At 29.4% G+C, this 17751-nt stretch overlaps 3 protein-coding genes across 5 annotated transcripts; 1 reads left to right on the plus strand and 2 right to left on the minus strand.

The window, feature by feature from the left end:
- Positions 1-2433: 2433 nt before the first annotated feature.
- FAP3 (Chalcone-flavanone isomerase family protein) lies at positions 2434-6050 on the plus strand. The gene is made up of 5 exons (XM_020349331.3): positions 2434-2757; positions 4463-4564; positions 5121-5276; positions 5378-5592; positions 5718-6050. The coding sequence occupies exons 1-5, from the start codon at positions 2553-2555 to the stop codon at positions 5874-5876; spliced, it is 837 nt and encodes a 278-aa protein (XP_020204920.1). The 5' UTR covers positions 2434-2552; the 3' UTR covers positions 5877-6050.
- Positions 6051-6168: 118 nt separating this feature from the next.
- Positions 6169-9234, minus strand: LOC109790216 (Protein kinase superfamily protein). 3 transcript variants are annotated; one of them, XR_002238907.3, is made up of 7 exons: positions 8756-9234; positions 8383-8544; positions 7962-8300; positions 7363-7617; positions 7147-7280; positions 6309-6656; positions 6169-6207 (listed from the first exon to the last, which is right to left on the minus strand). XR_002238907.3 is itself a non-coding variant. In XM_020349330.3 (7 exons), exons 3-7 carry the CDS (start codon positions 8507-8509, stop codon positions 6450-6452), a joined length of 1062 nt encoding a protein of 353 aa, XP_020204919.1. In that variant the 5' UTR covers positions 8510-8544; positions 8756-8905; positions 9008-9234; the 3' UTR covers positions 6169-6449. The 3 variants fall into 3 exon arrangements, 2 of the variants coding, with proteins under 2 accessions (XP_020204919.1, XP_029125450.1); XM_020349330.3 differs by having other exon boundaries at positions 6169-6656; positions 8756-8905; positions 9008-9234; XM_029269617.2 differs by having other exon boundaries at positions 6169-6656.
- A 1734-nt stretch (positions 9235-10968) lies between these two features.
- On the minus strand, positions 10969-13803 carry LOC109790226 (putative purine permease 11). Its single transcript, XM_083065155.1, has 2 exons — positions 13575-13803; positions 10969-13386 (listed from the first exon to the last, which is right to left on the minus strand). The coding sequence occupies exons 1-2, from the start codon at positions 13615-13617 to the stop codon at positions 12245-12247; spliced, it is 1185 nt and encodes a 394-aa protein (XP_082921281.1). The 5' UTR covers positions 13618-13803; the 3' UTR covers positions 10969-12244.
- Between the last annotated feature and the right edge of the window lie 3948 nt (positions 13804-17751).

A 17751-nucleotide genomic window follows, 5' to 3' on the forward strand; every position in this document is an offset into this window, starting at 1 on the left:
GTCGTTTAAGTTTTTATACAATTTTATTAACTCTTCAATTATATGTCAAAAATATAATTATTAACCTCATCAATAATTTAATTTATACAAGAGAGAATTTTTCTGAGCGTTGAAAACATTCATTTCAAGTTGGCCAAGTTTTGATGACTTAAAACATATTTTTCTATTATATTTGAGTTTCAATAATTTTGAGGAAAGTTGTTTTAAATTTCACTATTTTATTTAAGATGGTTAAAATGGATTTAACTTAACAAATCATCTGCATAACTTATCTAATAAATTGAATTTGGTTACACTTTTCAATCCATTAACACACATAATTCAATTCGTACAACTCACAAATTCAATAGGTCAAATGATAGGTTAGGTTGGATTGGTTCATTGAATTAGCATATTTTTCTTTGATTTTTTATTTATTGATATTAACTTATGATATTTTTTATTTATAACTCATTTGTTTATTGAGATTTATTTTTAATTTAATTATGTATTTATTTTATCGTTGTTAATGAACTTATTTGTGTTATATTGCAAATTTATTTTAATGTTGTTGATAAGCTTATTAAATACATGCTCCATTGAACATTTGATTCATTATTATTTTTATATGATATATTTATTTAAATTTTTTTAAAGAAAACTTAGATAAATAAAATAAAAATATTATATATTTTTTTAAAATAGTAACAAATCAATCTAACCTAATATGTAATTTATCACAAATTAAATTGAATTGAGATTTTTAACTCAACAAACAATTGAGTCCAATTTAACTCAAATCATTTTACAGTAAATCAAAGATTAAGTTGGATTGAGTTATTGAATATATAAGGGTACTTATGTAAATAGCATAAATAAAATAATATATTCCTTTATGTTAATTAATTTCATTCAATTCTATCAATTTTTATCAAATCTAAAAATATTTAAAAAAAAAAAAAAAAAAAACTTCCTCAGCCACAAGATCGGGGTTAGGGATGAGAAATTTTGGTAATTTATTTGAGGTATTAGATTCGAATTACTGTTGTGTGTGTAAACGAAATATAATTTCAGATTACTTTAACACAGATCTCCCCAACAAAACAAAAGCAAAAAATGTGAGGACCAGCAAACATATTCTCTTTATACTAGACAACATGGGACCAGGATTCGTATAACTAGATAAAAGTAACTTTTCAGAAAAAGAGATTGAATACAAGTAACTTTTTATTTTTATTTTTTTATGGCTATATATAAACTAATAAGAGTAACTTTCAAGTTAAAAAGAAAAAGGTTAAAATACATTTTTAGATTCTATGATTTAGCTGAATTTACCTTTTATTCTTAATAATTTAAAATAATTTTTTAAAATTATTTATTTATATATATATATATATATTTAATTTTTTTAGTTCCTGTCATTAATTTTTGTCAGAGTTGACTAATATATTATTATAAAACAGGTTTTAAAGTGAAATTTTTTAAAATTAATAATATCTTTTAATAAAAAATAAAAATATTTTAGAGATGAGTCTTGAAAAAATAATTATATTAGTATATCTTTTAAAAATAGACCTTTTAAAGTGAATTTTTAAAAATATTAAAAATGATTTTTAGATTATGGAACTTTGAAAAAAAAATTATAAAAAGTATTTAACAGAATATTCTTTTGAAGAGGGCCTAAAGTGAGGGTTTGGTTAGTCTCACTCTTGGGCCAATCTTAAATTTTGTAATGTTGTTTTCATAAGAGTGAAACTTATTAAATTTAGGTGATGATAATTTATTTGGTTTTGTAGATGATTATGTGTTATTTAATGGTTTGGAAGAAAAAAAAGTGAAGATTCAAGATGATTTTGTGAACCTTTAATATTTATTATGATTAAATGTGATTCAGATGAGTGTGCAGTAAACTGGTAGGGGTTGATCCACGCTTAAGCAAGGTCAGGGGTTCGAATCCTGCCTTATGTATGTAGCGAGGAGATTAGTCATTGCTGTCGGGAGTGGATACTCCAGGGACGAATAAAAAAAAAAAAACCGATAGATATAAATTTTGATATTAATCTAAAATCACGTTCAACAAAAAAAAATATGCATTCCAATAAAAAAGAAAAAGTTTTTGAGTGTAATTTTTATTTTCAATCTAAGTTGAATTCAACTCAACTAATTTTTAAAAACTCTAAAATATGACCATCCAAAAATTAAATATATCACCAACATGTAAATTTAATAAGTTATGTCACTCACATGGAAATTATGCTATAAAAAATTAAAAATAAAGACTAAAAATAATTTAAAAAATATAAATATAAAAATTAAAAATATCTATTTTAAATTATAAAAATTAAACTAAAAAAAAAACATTTTAACACCTAAAAAAAATCCAACCGTAAAAGAAACTCACTTCAACAAGATATGACGGTTAAATTATGCTAATAACACGGGCGGAAAGACCGAAGTAAGAGTAGTTCAGTTCAGAATTCAGATTGTTCAAATCTTATGATATTCATATATTAATCTACTTCAATATTTTATTACCAAGGATCATTGCTGAGCATACACAATCCTACCTTAAAATGCTTGGAGCTGTAGCAGCTTCCACAACACTATGCTTTTCACAATCCACAAAAATTGTTCTTCTCAAAAGAATCTCAAATTCAACACTGCCATTGAGCCATGGCCACTCTTTCTCACTCCCATCACCTACCCATCTGCATTTCTCTTCTCACAAGATCACTAGAAGACAACCCCATTTTCTTCCACAAGCTGCTTCATCTTCTGGTTAGATTCTGTGGTCACCATAATCTATTTTCAGCTTTATTTTTTGCTTTCTCTTCAACCCTCACTTTTTTGTTCCCATTTTTATGCTTTGTTAGTTGGTTTATTTCTTCTACTTCTTCTTGGAAAATGAACAATGCAGGCTCGGGAATAAACTTTAAGGGCAGTGCTGCATTTGTGAACATTATTATTATTATTATTATTATATACCACTCAATGTTAGATTCATGTTGCTATAGAATTAATAATAATATATCTTTCTTCTTTTGTTTTTAGTGTTAAACCAACGAGGCTTTTGGTACAATTACTTTCTCTTTTAGGAATCTGAAATTGGAAAAGTTAGTTTTAGTTAGTTTTCTAAGTTTGGTTTACTAATTAAAATATAATATTCCTAGAGAATTTTTTTTACCTATGTTTCTCACGTTTTGGTTTTGTTTCTTGGTAAATTTTGAATTCTGTCGAGTAACTTGTTTCATAGAGAATAATGCGTTTTGTATATTTTATTGGAGGGTGAGATAGTAATAGTGGAACTTATTTTTGAGATGCGCTACAATCTTTTTAACTTGCTTCTTTGTACCTGTACAACAAATATTCTCCTTTAGGAAGGCCACGGAGAAAAAAGAGAAAGGAAATAGTGGGGGAGATTCCGGTGTTATTGTTTTTATTGTTATTTTTATACTTTTTTTGGGGCTAGTTGCTGACTTTCACAGAACTGTATCTTCAATAGTTGTAACAGTTCTTAAAGTCGGGTGAATTGTACCCTTTAGTTGCTTTTGCAAAACTAAACTAGGAATAAATGTGAACATGGACAAGGCTGTTGCATTTGCTTTTCTGAACTCTAGATTCAAAATAATACCTATTACTTATAGTGGAAAGTTGTGTGAGGCAATAACAAGCAATGGCCAATTGTTGAACAGATCGAGCAAGTTAAAAAGCCATGTTATAAAATAAGAAATTTCTTCAATGGATGCTGCATTGCTAGTTTTTTCTTTTTGTTGAATCTAGAAGCTTTTTCAGAGTCCCTAAATTAAGCATTTATATTTATCATTTTATATTGCATCACTAGTTTGTTGATCAAAAAACATGTAGAAAAAGTTAGGTAGTAGGATTATCTTGCTATTGAACACAAGCTCTGACGGGCGGGAGATTGAGATAGATACATAAGAGCTTAGATTCAATCCTCATTGCTGTCATTGTAATTTTTCCTGCTGATAAAAATAATAAAACTTTAAGAATTTTAATGTCGAAAATGTAGGACACAGAGAGCCAGAGACATGGAAACAGAGAGAACTCAAATAAAATTAAATATGAGCAACATACCAAAAGTTATAATTGATAATTAAGGTTTGTATATGTCTTTGATGATACTGATGCTGGAAACAAATTAAACGGATTATTTTTAAGTCATTTGGCATGAAGGTTTCCTCTTAAACTTAGACAAAGAGGGGTTAACAACAATACTATGCTTCACTTTCAGGGTGCTTGTCAAGTGTTTAAATTTCCATTAGGAGTTTGAAGTCTGTTTGCAATTACTGTTACATAAGAGTTGATTCAAATTATCAAGATCAGTCACAATTAATTAAGGTGTTGCCTGCCATACTATTGACAGCTTTTTTCAGTAAGATGAGGATGGAAAGTATAAAGTTTTTTGTCTTGCTATCTGATGATTAAAATTGATGTCTAATTTGGTTGTAATTGATCACTGTAGCTGCAAGTGCTGAATACGTGGAGGAACCAGCAACAAATGTGAAATTCCAGACATGTTTGAGTGTTCCGGGTTGCTCAAATTCATTAACTTTGTTTGGAACTGGTTAGTTGTTATAATACCCCATGACTTTTGGAAGAGGGTACATGAAATTTCTCTGAACGCGTGAAAATATGATTACAGCCATAACTAGATCTGTCAATGTGAAAAGCTATATTATAGCAAAAGTCATGTTATAGTATCACATGACTTTTGGAATATAGAAAAATAAAAATGCTCTGAGGATGTGAGAAGATATTAAATATATATGATCTGTTGATATTGAATATATTATAGCAATTTCACATGCATATGAGAAAATATATAGTGAACAATTGAGGTTAACTACGAGGCACTAATTCTTTGATAAGAGAAAATAAATATATTATCAATTTTGCAAATAGTTGCGTTGGGCAACCAAACTTAGTACAACTATAAACTTGAAAACTTTTGATTGCAATCATTTTCCGTTTGTATTGTATTGCAATTCTTTTTCCGGACAGTGATTATTGCCATCCTGAAGACCAATAGAATTTAGAAAGTTATAATGAAGTAGTCATGATTTCTTTTTCAATGTTATAAGCTTTGATGAATAATAATAATAATAATAAACTTATTGCAGGATACAGAGAGAAAGTTTTTGCGATTATTGGTGTCAAGGTCTACGCTGCAGGTTTGTATCTAGATCAATCTATCACCAGTGAGTTGAATACTTGGAAAGGGCAATCAAAAGAAGCTATTCAAGGGAATTCTTCCTTGTTCAAGACCATTTTCCAATGTAACAACTTTATATTCATTTATTTCTTTTACAATGCTCTCAAAGAGTCATACTAACAGTTAATAAATTGATAAACACATGCTTTTTTTATATGATTGCAGCTTCCTTTGAGAAATCATTACAAATTATCCTTGTCAGAGATGTTGATGGTAAAACCTTTTGGGATGCCTTAAGTGAAGCCATATCACCAAGAATTCCAGAACCTACAACTGCAGATGAAACTGCTTTGAGCACTTTCCGTAGTGTCTTTCAAGATCGCCCTCTTAAGAAAGGAACTTTAATAATCTTGACTTGGTTGAACCCTGCAAGATTGCTTGTAAGTCTACTTTCATATTTTTTTTGTGATTTTTTCTTCAGACAATTGACATATTTGATATCTATTTTGCCTCCTTTTAACCTTTGCTATCTAAAATGTTCTAACTAAATTCATTGACATTTCAGGTTTCTGTCTCCTCACAAGGGCTTCCATCTACTGTGGATGCTACAATTGAATCTGCAAATGTGGCTTCTGCTCTTTTCAATGTATTCCTTGGTGATAGTCCTGTTTCTCCTTCCTTGAAAGGTTCAGTGGCTGAAGGTTTGTCAAAAGTACTCAAATAAAAAGGTTTAGTGTCTGTTGATGTAATGGTTCAGTCTTTAAATGTTTTGCTGTGGCCTATATTCTCTTGATGTCTATGTAAGCATGCTACAATTGGAAGCTGTTATTTAGTTCCAGTGTTTATTTCTAGTGATATAAAATATTTGATTTGGTCACTATACTTTGACCATTTCTGATATACTATTTCTCCTAGAAGGAAAAACATTATTAGAATCACTTCATACCTGTGCTTCTCTGACCAAAGCTACTTCTTGTTGGTCCTAGTCCTGATACATTCAACTTGGTGGATTGGAATTTAATCATGTCATGGTGTATATTAAAATCTCTCAGTTCCTGTATAATTACACAAATTTTGTTGAAGCTGATAAGCACTAGGTAGTGGCTGAGTCTCTTAATATCTCAAGCCCCCTCCAAATTTCAATATTTTACCATACATTTTGTAGTTCTTCACATCTTCATAATTTTAACCCCTCTTGAGCATGGAATTTCCAAACTACATGACTTGGAGTCTAGCTCCACCGCTGCTGGTAGGATGGTTTTCCAGAAACTTCAGAGTGATGGTTTTGATAGGAACATCAGGATGAAATATTAATAACAAGTTTGTCTGGTTCTGTTTGCTCAAGCAAACTGACAACTTCAGCCATGGTTGGCCTCTTCAAGGGATCTGGTTCAAGACACATCATTGCCATGTTGAACACCTTGTTGACCTCTTGCATTGAACAAGACCCTAAGCTGTTATCAAGAACTAACTCCTCCTTCTTGTCTCGAACAACAGCCTTCACCTGAGGAATAATAACAAAATGATTTTCTAGAAATTAAGTAGTACTCATCCCAAGGTTGGGTCCAGAATTTAAGTAATTTGAATAGGAGCTTGAAAATGTTGTTCTCCCCAGTAGCTAGCATCAAAAACACATTCCATTTTGATATTCAATGGGATGTGTTTCATAATTCCATGGGAATGAAGGTACGAGTAAAAACAATTAAAGTGGATTATATGATAGTCATATTGTGTTTCTAACTGCACAATAGATAATGCTTTCAGCTCTATAGATTTATGCTTTCTACATGTACAACAGATGAATACAATTCATATTTGAGGTCAATGCTTTAATTTTTTCATTTTAAATTTATTTTACTAGCAATGATATAGCTCAAAGTACTATGGTACTTGAGTAAAATTTGTTATATATATATAGGTTATTCCGTTATTGATTTCAATATTGTTTGATGAGTTTAATAATAGAAGGCAATCTCCAATAATTCATGTCTTACCCATGTGACCAGCATGGTTCCCTCTTCCATAAATGCTTCATCACTGGGTTTTTTCCCTGTTAAAAGCTCTAGCAAAACAACTCCAAAGCTGTAAACATCCCCTTTGAGTGTTGCTCTTCCTGTATCAAAATATTCTGCATGCAAACAGTCATCAATTTGAAATACAAGTAGTGTGAAATGTAAACATAACTATGTTTATATGGGCTGTGTCTATACCAGGTGCCAAGTATCCAAAAGTTCCAGCCACAATTGTTGAGACATGAGTTTTATTTGGTTGCATCAACGTGGCTAATCCAAAATCAGAAACTCGGGCATCCATATTTTGATCCAACAATATATTACTTGACTTGATGTCTCTGTGGATGATGTGAGGGATGCAATCATGGTGAAGATATGATATTCCTCTAGCTGCACCTACAGCTATTCTATATCTGGTTGGCCAATCCAAAACCTTCTTGTCCTTTGATCTCCCTGCATCACTTTCAACTTTGCGATTAGAAAGCTCAGTTCAATTATCATTTGATCAAATTCCAAAAGCATAAAATATAACAGAAGAAACTTGCATTTCCATCAATGGATCACATGTTGCAAGAATGGTGATGTGCTGCTGAATAACAAAAGAATTTCACCATTTCATCCTAGTCATAAATTTTTCACCAGGTATACTTGGTTAAAGTAAAAATGTGATAAGAGAGTCGATACTAAAATCTATAATGCATCAAAATGTTCATGGATTCCTTCCATTTCCTCTCCTTTTGAGTTTTGACTACTACCAAAAAGTCTCAAAATGTAATGTCAGAAACTAACATGCATACCATACAAAAAGGAATCCAAACTTCCATTAGCCATTAGCTCATATAGGAGAAGATTGTAGTGTGGTGCAGTGTAATATCCATGAAGAGTCACAATGTTGCGGTGCTTTATGTCTGCCATTGCTTCCAACTCTCTCTCAAAACCTCTATCTCTCTCTGAAGTTCCACGGTTTAGTCTTTTTACTGCCAAGGCTGTGGAGTCATCTAGTTTTAGTTCATAAACCACACCATAACCACCTGATCCAATGATGTCCTTGTTGTTCAGTTTCTGTGTCTTCTTTAAGATCACATCAGATGTGAGAGATTTAGACAATAAGGATCTAAATATTACCATCTTCCCTCCTGTATTAACCAATCAATGTATATTAATTTTTTTTTTCTCTGCAAGAATAAAAGTAGAAGACACCCCTTTTTGCCTCCATACCTTCTTCATGGATCATATGTTTTCTTCTCCATCTTTTGTAGAGGAGGACTGAGATAACAATCTTGGATATCACAAAAGCGATGAAGCATATGGTTATGGAAAAGGCTATAACCAAGGAATTCTTCATTTGGTGTTATAAACTAAAGCTGAAATTTTAAGAACCTGAAGACACAGTAAATTAAAATAACCAATGAAAAGTCATGGATTAGCTCCGGAAATCACATTGTCTAAACATGCAGAATCTGGAATACGAGGACATGTTGAAAAATTACTGCATGAAATATACAGAACTAGCATATATATATATATATATATTTTTTTTTTTTTATCTTAAATAAAACAAAACTCAAATGAAGAAAGTTGGAAATCTCACGGCATTTCTGTGCAGTATTTTGTAGTATTCTGATATCTTAGACAAATCACTTCAAAATCTTCGATTTCTTGTATCCATGAATGCTTCTGAAGATGAAAATAGCTTCCATCTTCACACAGTGGATTGGAAAAAGTTTTGCACACTTGTTCACTGTAACAGTTCCGAACTTAACTTTCAACATTTGTCTCGTGAACTCATTTTAGGTAAATAATCTAATTATAAAATCTGTAACTAGTGTCAATGGATACAAACCAGCATGGAAGGTTCAGATATATTTTCTATGCACTAGGCATATTTCATCCTAGATGATGCTGCTTAAATTTAAGAGCAAAGATGATGGTGATAGAAGGAAAAATAGCAGCTGTACAAGCAGCTTTTTGAAAACAAGGTATTTCTGATAATAAAGTTTGACATGAAGAAGGCCCACGTTTTTTGTCTGTCCATCATTATCTGCTCCTCTGTGTCCAAACAAACTATTGTGGATTTGAAGGTTGTGACATGCTACCCATTTAGCATGTTTTTAATTGAAAGCATGGGTTCTCAAGTGGATAAAACTTGTCAAAAATGTTGATATGACTTTATGTGTGAAAACACTTGGGACCCTTTTTTTTTTTTTTTTTTTAATATCCTCTAATAAAAACAATCTTGTTCAAGTCATCGATTGAACTTTTTTTTAAGTGATATTTAATAAAATTTCATACTCAAGACTAAAACTTGAATTAAGATCATTAGTTAAACTAAAACAACTTCTTATCAGATGATTCATGTGTTCGTGGGTAAAATATTCAAAACTTTTGTAGCATCATCAATCAAAGTCCACACATTTTTTCAAGCTGGCAGTGAAATTTTTTCCACACCATTCACCAATGTGAATGGATTTTGTCACATCCTTACCATCCTACTTCCATTATAATATTGGAAATTGGGAATGTTCCCAGCTATTAGAGTATGCTGAAAAGGACAGAAAATGAAAAGTAGGCATGGTGGGTGTACTAAAGAACAGGTAAAAGTTTTGTAACATTCAATGATCATGTGAATGTGTATGCTGTCACCCTATTTTCTTCACCACCTGTTCTTGTTCCATTAATTTTGGAGGGTGGGAATTCTTTATACCGACGAGATAAACATCATCGGAAAAGGAAGAAACAAGCACTTGTGAAAATGATATGCTTATATTGTTACTTTGGTTAGGCAGTTTTCTTGCGTGTTTCAATTGTATAATAAAAACTATATTTTGTAGCTAAGGTCACACAAGATTCCTGTCGGTAGTCTGAACAAAAATTTCATAGAACACCCTTTCTGAATTCACACGAGTGAAAAACAAGTAATGATATTATTATTTAACCATGTATCTTTTTCTGCCATGATATTCCTTAGATTAAGGACTATAGTGAAAGTTTATTCAATAATAAAATAAAACTATTTCATTGGCAATCAATTAAATGTAAACAAATATTAAGTAATAATAATAACAGATTTATCGTAAATTGTTTTTTTTTTTTTTTTTTTTTTTTACATCATGAATTGTTAATATATATAGAAGAATTTTTTTAAGCCAAATCAGCTAGGAAAGATAAACCTTAGGGAGTAATCATTGCCTTAATGTAGTACGTAGACTAGAGACAGTTTTTGACTGAAAGTGATTATTCTATTTACACGTGGTACATAACATCATAATTCTAAAAATGGACTATTAACATTGGCAAGAAGTCATCAAATGAATGATCAAAATAAGCCATTTAAGAAGGGTTTTGCCTCTTCAGCCTTTACAGTCACGATGAACTTACATTTTACAACACATTGTTGTAAACTTGTACGTAAATTGCCGATGAGTTAAACAACTATCGGAGTATAAACAACATCTTATATCGATAAAAAAAATTATAAAATATATACATATTTTAAAAATTGAGAAGTATTTTAAATAATAATTAAAAAATAAAATTGTGAAGATTTATGTTCAAAACGGATTCTGATGGTAAATATTTCACCTAATATCATAATTAAAAAATAATAATTAAGAGAACGAAAATAATAAACTAAAATAAATTAGTGTGAGTAATATTTATAATATAGAATAAATTAGTAAATAAATTGAGGAAAAAATTGTTAGAAAAATAATTCAAATTTCAATATTCAAATATCTAAGATATATTTTTTTTATTAGGATATTATTTAGAATTGAAATATATTGTGTTTATTTTAAATATTTATTTTCTTTCTTAAGATTAGAATGTTAGGTTAATAAACAAAGACTTTTGATATGAAAAGAATCACTCAATCTCGCGAGGGGATCACCACCTTAATCAGAGAGGAGGTCATATAAACGAGGATTTTCAAGTTTCTTCATCAAACTTGTAGGGAAGGGTTTCAAGTTTCCCATGAAACTTGTGAGGAGGAGTTTTTAAGTTTTACCTACAAAACTTGAAGGGAAGCTTTTTAGGAATATACATATAATACATTTTGAGATAATGAACATTTTAATAGACATTGTCATGAAGAGTCAAACCACATTAAATAAATTGTGTGATTTTCTATCAATTTATGATGTTATTTTTAATGTGTTTTATCATTATTGCACGTAAAAGAAGAGTTTTTTTTTGTTCGCAACATCCTTAACTAAGTTATTTAAGATTTGAATTTTGATATTGAATATGAAATAAAGTATGTTAAGAGAAGAATACTCGATTTATGTGATTTATGTGTACTTATAGTTTCTAACTTAAATTAATTACTGCTTTTGACAGTGAATAAATATTTCGTAATAATATCATGATTAAAAACGAATCTAATTGTATAATGAAAATAATAAATTAAAATAAATTAGTGGGTAGAATATTCATAATATAAATTAATTCTTTTACTACATTTTAAATCATGAAAACAATTGTAATTCTAAGTATGTATTATATTTACAAATATTAAAAAAATTAGTGGAGACAACGACTCACTCCCTTGTGAATAGATCTGTCCCTAGCAATAACACACCATTTCATTTACATGATGGACAAAACATACGTGCAAATACTTAGCTCAAGGACAAAACAAATCATTGTTAGACTGACACACAGTGGATCAATCAAAGTTTGAGTTTTTTTTTTTTTTTTTTTTTTTTTTTTTTTTTTTTAATAACGTACCCATTAAACATGACCGATAATTACTAAGATAAATCTCTAATTTATATATATATAAAAAAAGTAATAACAAAAATATTTAACAATTTTCACTTATGTTGTCCTTACATCCAAGGTGCATGACAAAATTTCATATCTTGCCCCAATCTGTAGAGAAAAACTAGATATAAAACCTGTGTAGATAACTTTCTCTACAAATATTTTTTTAAAAAAAATAAATCTTCAAGTTAATTTATAAAAGTTCTCACATATATTTTGTCAAAAAAATTATTTTTAATTTATGTCTAAACTAAGAAACTTATTTATTTTTCTTAAATATTTATACAGAAGTTTATCCAATTTTCATGCTCTATATTTATCCGGGTATAGAGGTTTCTGGGGTGGCTTTAGGACAAATTGCTGTTGCTTTGGACTTGTTTTCATCCAAATAATTTTGGTAGATATAAGAACTGAAACCCAAGATGGCCAACAACATGGCCACAATCTTTAGTGCACCCATTTGTTCATGGTAAAAAATGATTCCAGCAACAGGAACAAGTGGCAAGCTCATCATGCTCATAACATTAGAGAATAGTGAAGACACCAAATAGATTAGCCCTATAACCCCAACAGAACAAATTTGCCAAGCCAAAGCTGTTCCAATCAATGTCAACATATAAACCTCTCTCCCTGCCTTGAACCTCCTAATCTCATCCTTCAAGCCTTGCCCTTCTCCACTGGCAAAAAGCCCCACTATGCAAACACAAGAAGCAACAAAAGATGTCCAAAGTTGCATTTCTAGGACAACAGAAAATGTTTCCCTCTTCAACACCCTTTGAAATGATAGCTGCATCAGACACAGCAAAAGGGCATACCCTGCTGATGCACCAAGAGTGCACCAAATGCCCACCATGTGTTTGTTCCTTGTAACATTCCTGGCTTTGTCCTCTGATGAGTCAGAATGAACTGCTATAAGTGCAGCTGACACTGTGAGGAGAATCACTGAGTTGAGTATTAACAAGGTGAGTTTCTGAGAGTTGATGAAGAAGGAAAAGATGGCATTATAAGCAAGCTGGGATGCACAAATGAGAGAGTAAGTGGACACAGGAAGATATAGAAGCCCTATTGTGTACATCAAGTTATCCCCAGCTAATAGGATTCCCAATAGGAAGTAAACCATGATGAGAGTGTGAATGGAAGAAGAGTGCATGGGGGTGTCAGAAAGGTTTTTGGGGTGAGGAAAGAGGAAAATTGGTAAGAAAAGGATAGGGAATGCCACAGTTTGTACTAGTGTTACCATCCATATACTTTTTCCACCTTGGTCAAAGTAGTATCTCCCCAACAAAACTGCACCAGATTGGCCAATCAAGAGTAAGGCTACGTTGATCACTACTAAAATCCACCACTTCCAACGTCCATGCTTGAAGAGTGGTTGTTCATCATCTTCATTAGTTGTGGTTGAAACAGTTACTGCAATTGATTCTTCTTTGAGAGCATTATCTGCTACAAGGTTATGTCCTGTAATATCCAATTATTGAACATTGTTTCTGAGTTGTCACACACAATTAATCTGATAGTCACTCTTTATATTTGTTAAAGAAAACACATGTTTAAACAAGTAAAACCTTATCAGCTCTTGCTTTCTGAGAATTTGCAAAGATTGTGAATTGAAAGAAAAATTGAAGATGATATAATAAAAAAGTAACCTGGATGGTAGAGTGGGGAGGCTTCAATTTCTCTATTAGCCATTCAAATCTGTGTGGTGGATGATGAATCACTAGGTGTATGAGCATTTGCTTGGTGTTGATAAAACTATCCTCTAAATCTATAGGATATAGCCATAATTGAAACACAGCTTTACTGCTCAAATTCCTATTTTTTAAGTGATAGCTCAAGCTTCTATGTGCATAGTTTTAAATTGTTTATTCTTTATCTAAAGCATAGAGATGTCTACATTGTTTCACAATGGAATACTATGTTTGGATCTATGGATCTTTCCCTTAAAGGCGGCAAGGCGTAAGCTTCCATTTGGACGGTTTCAATATTGGAATCAAATTCATCCCAAAAAGATGTTATTGTTCTCACCTCCAATTTCTGGTATGCACGAATTGTAGGTTTAAATATGTTTTTAGTCTCTTAAATTTAGAATAAATTTGTTTTTAATCTCTTAAATTTAAAATTATTATTTTTAGTTCCTGTAATTTTAAATAATCTTATTTTAGTTCCTGTAATTTTAAAAAGATTTATTTTAGTCCCTCAGATCATCAATAACATATCTAAAACTGATAAATTAATACACTTATGCAATATCAACTAGATTTAATGTGATGTTTTCACTAACAAGGACATTAATAGGTATATTTTATGTAATAATATTTGATAAATTTCTTAACAAAATTTGAATGTAAGGATTAAAACAAAAATTTTGAAAATTACAAAGACTAAAAACAACCGTTTTAAATTTGAGGGACTAAAAACAAATTTATCTTAAATTTGAGGGACTAAAAACATATTTAAGCATATTTTGTAGAGCTGTCAAAACGGGCCAACTGGCCCACCTTGACCCACTTTAAAAACGAGTCAACCCAACCCGGCCCACTTGTGATTTTCTCAAAAAAAATTTGGCCCGGCCCGGCCCACTACGGGTTGGTGGGTTATACGGGCCAGCAGCCACCAAAAATTAAAAAAAAAAATAACAAAATTCAAAATTTTAAATTAATTATAAATTAACATAATAGTCATAAAATTAACATCATTAATAGTCATAAGTCATAATTCATCATACAAAATTAAATACAAATCATGATAAAAGTCTAAAATAAAAATTTTCAATATACCATCATACAAAATTAAATACAAATCATACTTAAATTTTTATTGCAAAAAAAAAATGGTGGGTTGGTGGGCTACCCGGCCCACCACGGGTTTAGCCCGGGTGGGCCGGGTCAAAGTGGGCCGAGTTGAGATATACCCACCTACTATAAAACTTCAATTTTTTTGGCCCGGCCCGGCCCGTTTTCAAGGTGGCCCGGGTTGGCCCACGGGTCCCGGCCCACTTTGACAGCTCTAATATTTTGTATCTATATATATTTAATTATTTGTAGAAGAAATATTTTTTATGTAATAAAATGATTATTTAAAAAAAAATTGATGTTTAAAATTTGTGTATATATTTAAATATCTATAAATAAGCTATTCTAATATATACACAACTCGTAGATCTAAGTTGTGTTCGATTTGATTTCCTTAAATAAGATCTCATGTTCGAGTATGAAAAAAAATGTGCCACTAAAAGTGACAAGTCAAATTCTTTAAAATTAGTCATCGATAAAATTGATAGATACTTTGTACCAATATGATTGTTACCAAAATAAAAGAGAATATCTATACATAAAAATTCTTGAAATTTAAATATATTTTTTTTTTTGGCTTCCATTGTGTCGTTTACTTTTTCTTATGGTCCTTATAATTTAAAATGTCCCTTTACTTTTTTTTTTAATCAAAAAATCGTTAGCTCAAACGACTCATCACTTGTATTCTTTAATCATGAATTAAACTTTGATTCTCATTTGTATAAGAAGTTGCAATTTAAAATATTATTTTATATCTTTATTAAAAATAATGTCTCTTTATTTTTACTTTTTATATATACTTTTTTCTTTCTCTTTTAGTCATTGTCATCTATTTTTCACTAATGTGATTTACTTATGTGATAATGTTGTGAAGATTACTTTGACAAGACATTTTTTTAAATGCCTTTCCCGTTTGTATTTTATTTACTTAATTTTTTTTCCTTTTAGTCCACGTTTTTTATTTTTTATTTTATTTTTCATTAACTTCCTTTTAATTCACGTCATTTATTTTTCATTAACGTAATTTGTATTGTGAACATGACAGACCACTTCTAAACGACATTTCGACGTGATATATCTTTTTTTTTTCGACATTGCGACATAAATTTAAAGTTGATAAAAATTAGGAAAAAATATTAAATACACAAAAAAAATCAACATAATTATCACAAATAAAAAGAGAAAATCTATAATCATCTACTTGAGAATGCATGTAAACCGTGGTTTTTATATCCAATGCATGATGTATCTAAATAGTCTCACCTCAAGAAATTTTAGAGCATAAACATAATTACAATTAATATTTTTTTATATATATAAGTATATATATTTTTGTTGGAATAAAAACAAGTTCCCCAAATCGATAAAATAAAACAAGAAATAACAATTTATATAACATAAACATACTTCAATAATTGAGATGCCTTTTAGATGATGACTAAAAACAAAATCGTGGAATTTGGGCTTAGTTCCAAAGTGAACAATATCTCATCATTGTGGAGTATGCTTGTGTAATAATCTTATAAAAATAACATTAATAAAATATCCCCTCAGACAAATACCATAAATAACTCCATCAATTTTTAAGTAATTACATTTGAGAGTTTAATATTTTTAAAATTATATTGCTTAAAATTTTGAGCATAAGGTAGAAAATACGAATTTGGATCCTTTCCTACAATCTTCTCTCTCCAGCCTCTCTCCAACAACATTAATAATTATTAGATATATTTAATGGTTCAAATTTTTGTAATATAATTAATGTAATTTCTTAAATGATTTTTAAGGTTAAATTTAAGCCATTAAATATATTTAATGATTATTATTATTGCTAGAAATAGGCTAGAGAGAAAAGATTAATCCAAATTCGGAAAATACCAGGTACGGACAAGCGTAGGTTGCCCAACGATATGGTCAAAGCTGGAAAACGAGAACAAAAAATAATGTATTAAAAATGATTAAATTATGTTTTTAAAATTAAAGTTGGTCTTACTAGTTTTTAATGGTTTAGTTTAATCCTCTAATTAAAAAAAATATTTTTCTTCCTTTTAAATTGAGATTAACAACATTAATAAAATCAAACAGATGAATAATATTGAATATTTTTTAAAAATTAAAAAATCAAATTGGAACAATTAAAATTAATGAGAATAAATTAAATATTAGAAAATTGAAGGATTAAATTAAATAATAACTTATTTAATAAAAATATTATTTTATTATTTAAATAAATTTAAATTTTCTTTTATTAGATAACCGTTTTGTCAATCAATTTTTTGTTCAAAATACTCAATTTGTTGTTCTGTGTAATCTTGTTAAACAAATTAATTTTTTTTTTCATGAATCCTATTCGATTATTGTTTTAAAATTTTTGATTCAACCATCTGATTCAATTCGTCTAATAGAGAACCAATCAAATTAAAATAAAATTGCCTCGTATCAGTGTAAGATTTGTCAAACTAATATAAAAATGATAAAAGAAACTAGGAAATTTTAAAAGAATATATATTTTTATTTACTTACGGTCTTAGTTTAGTCTAAAACAATTTTAAGATAATTAAAATATTTATTTTAATATTACATATAGGTAATCTTTTTCATCATTATTCAATTTGGTCTTTATATTTATTTTTAAGTATTCAATTTGTTTCCATTATTTTTAAATAATGCAATTTAATCATTTAATTTTCAAAAAATGTTCCATTCTATCTTTTTTGTCTAATTTCATTAATATTAAGTGTTAATTTAAAAAGAATGACGGTATTGAATATTTTAAAAAAATTAAAAGATTAAATTAAATCATTTAATAATAAAAATTAAATTAAATTCTAAAAATAATTAGAGAAACTGCAAATCTAATTTAACTAAAAACATTCAGATCTATATCAAAAGAGAAGAGTAAGACAATAATACACTCCTTATTGTGAATAATAAATTTTTATCTGAGAGTATTTTGAATTTAAAATTAAAAATGAAAAAAATAGAAATAAAATATGTGAGAGGATAAGAGAATAAGGGATTGATATTATCA

Source organism: Cajanus cajan, chromosome 10 (genome assembly GCF_000230855.2).
Source record: "Cajanus cajan strain Asha chromosome 10, NIPB_CcT2T_4, whole genome shotgun sequence".
Classification (NCBI taxonomy): domain Eukaryota; kingdom Viridiplantae; phylum Streptophyta; class Magnoliopsida; order Fabales; family Fabaceae; genus Cajanus; species Cajanus cajan.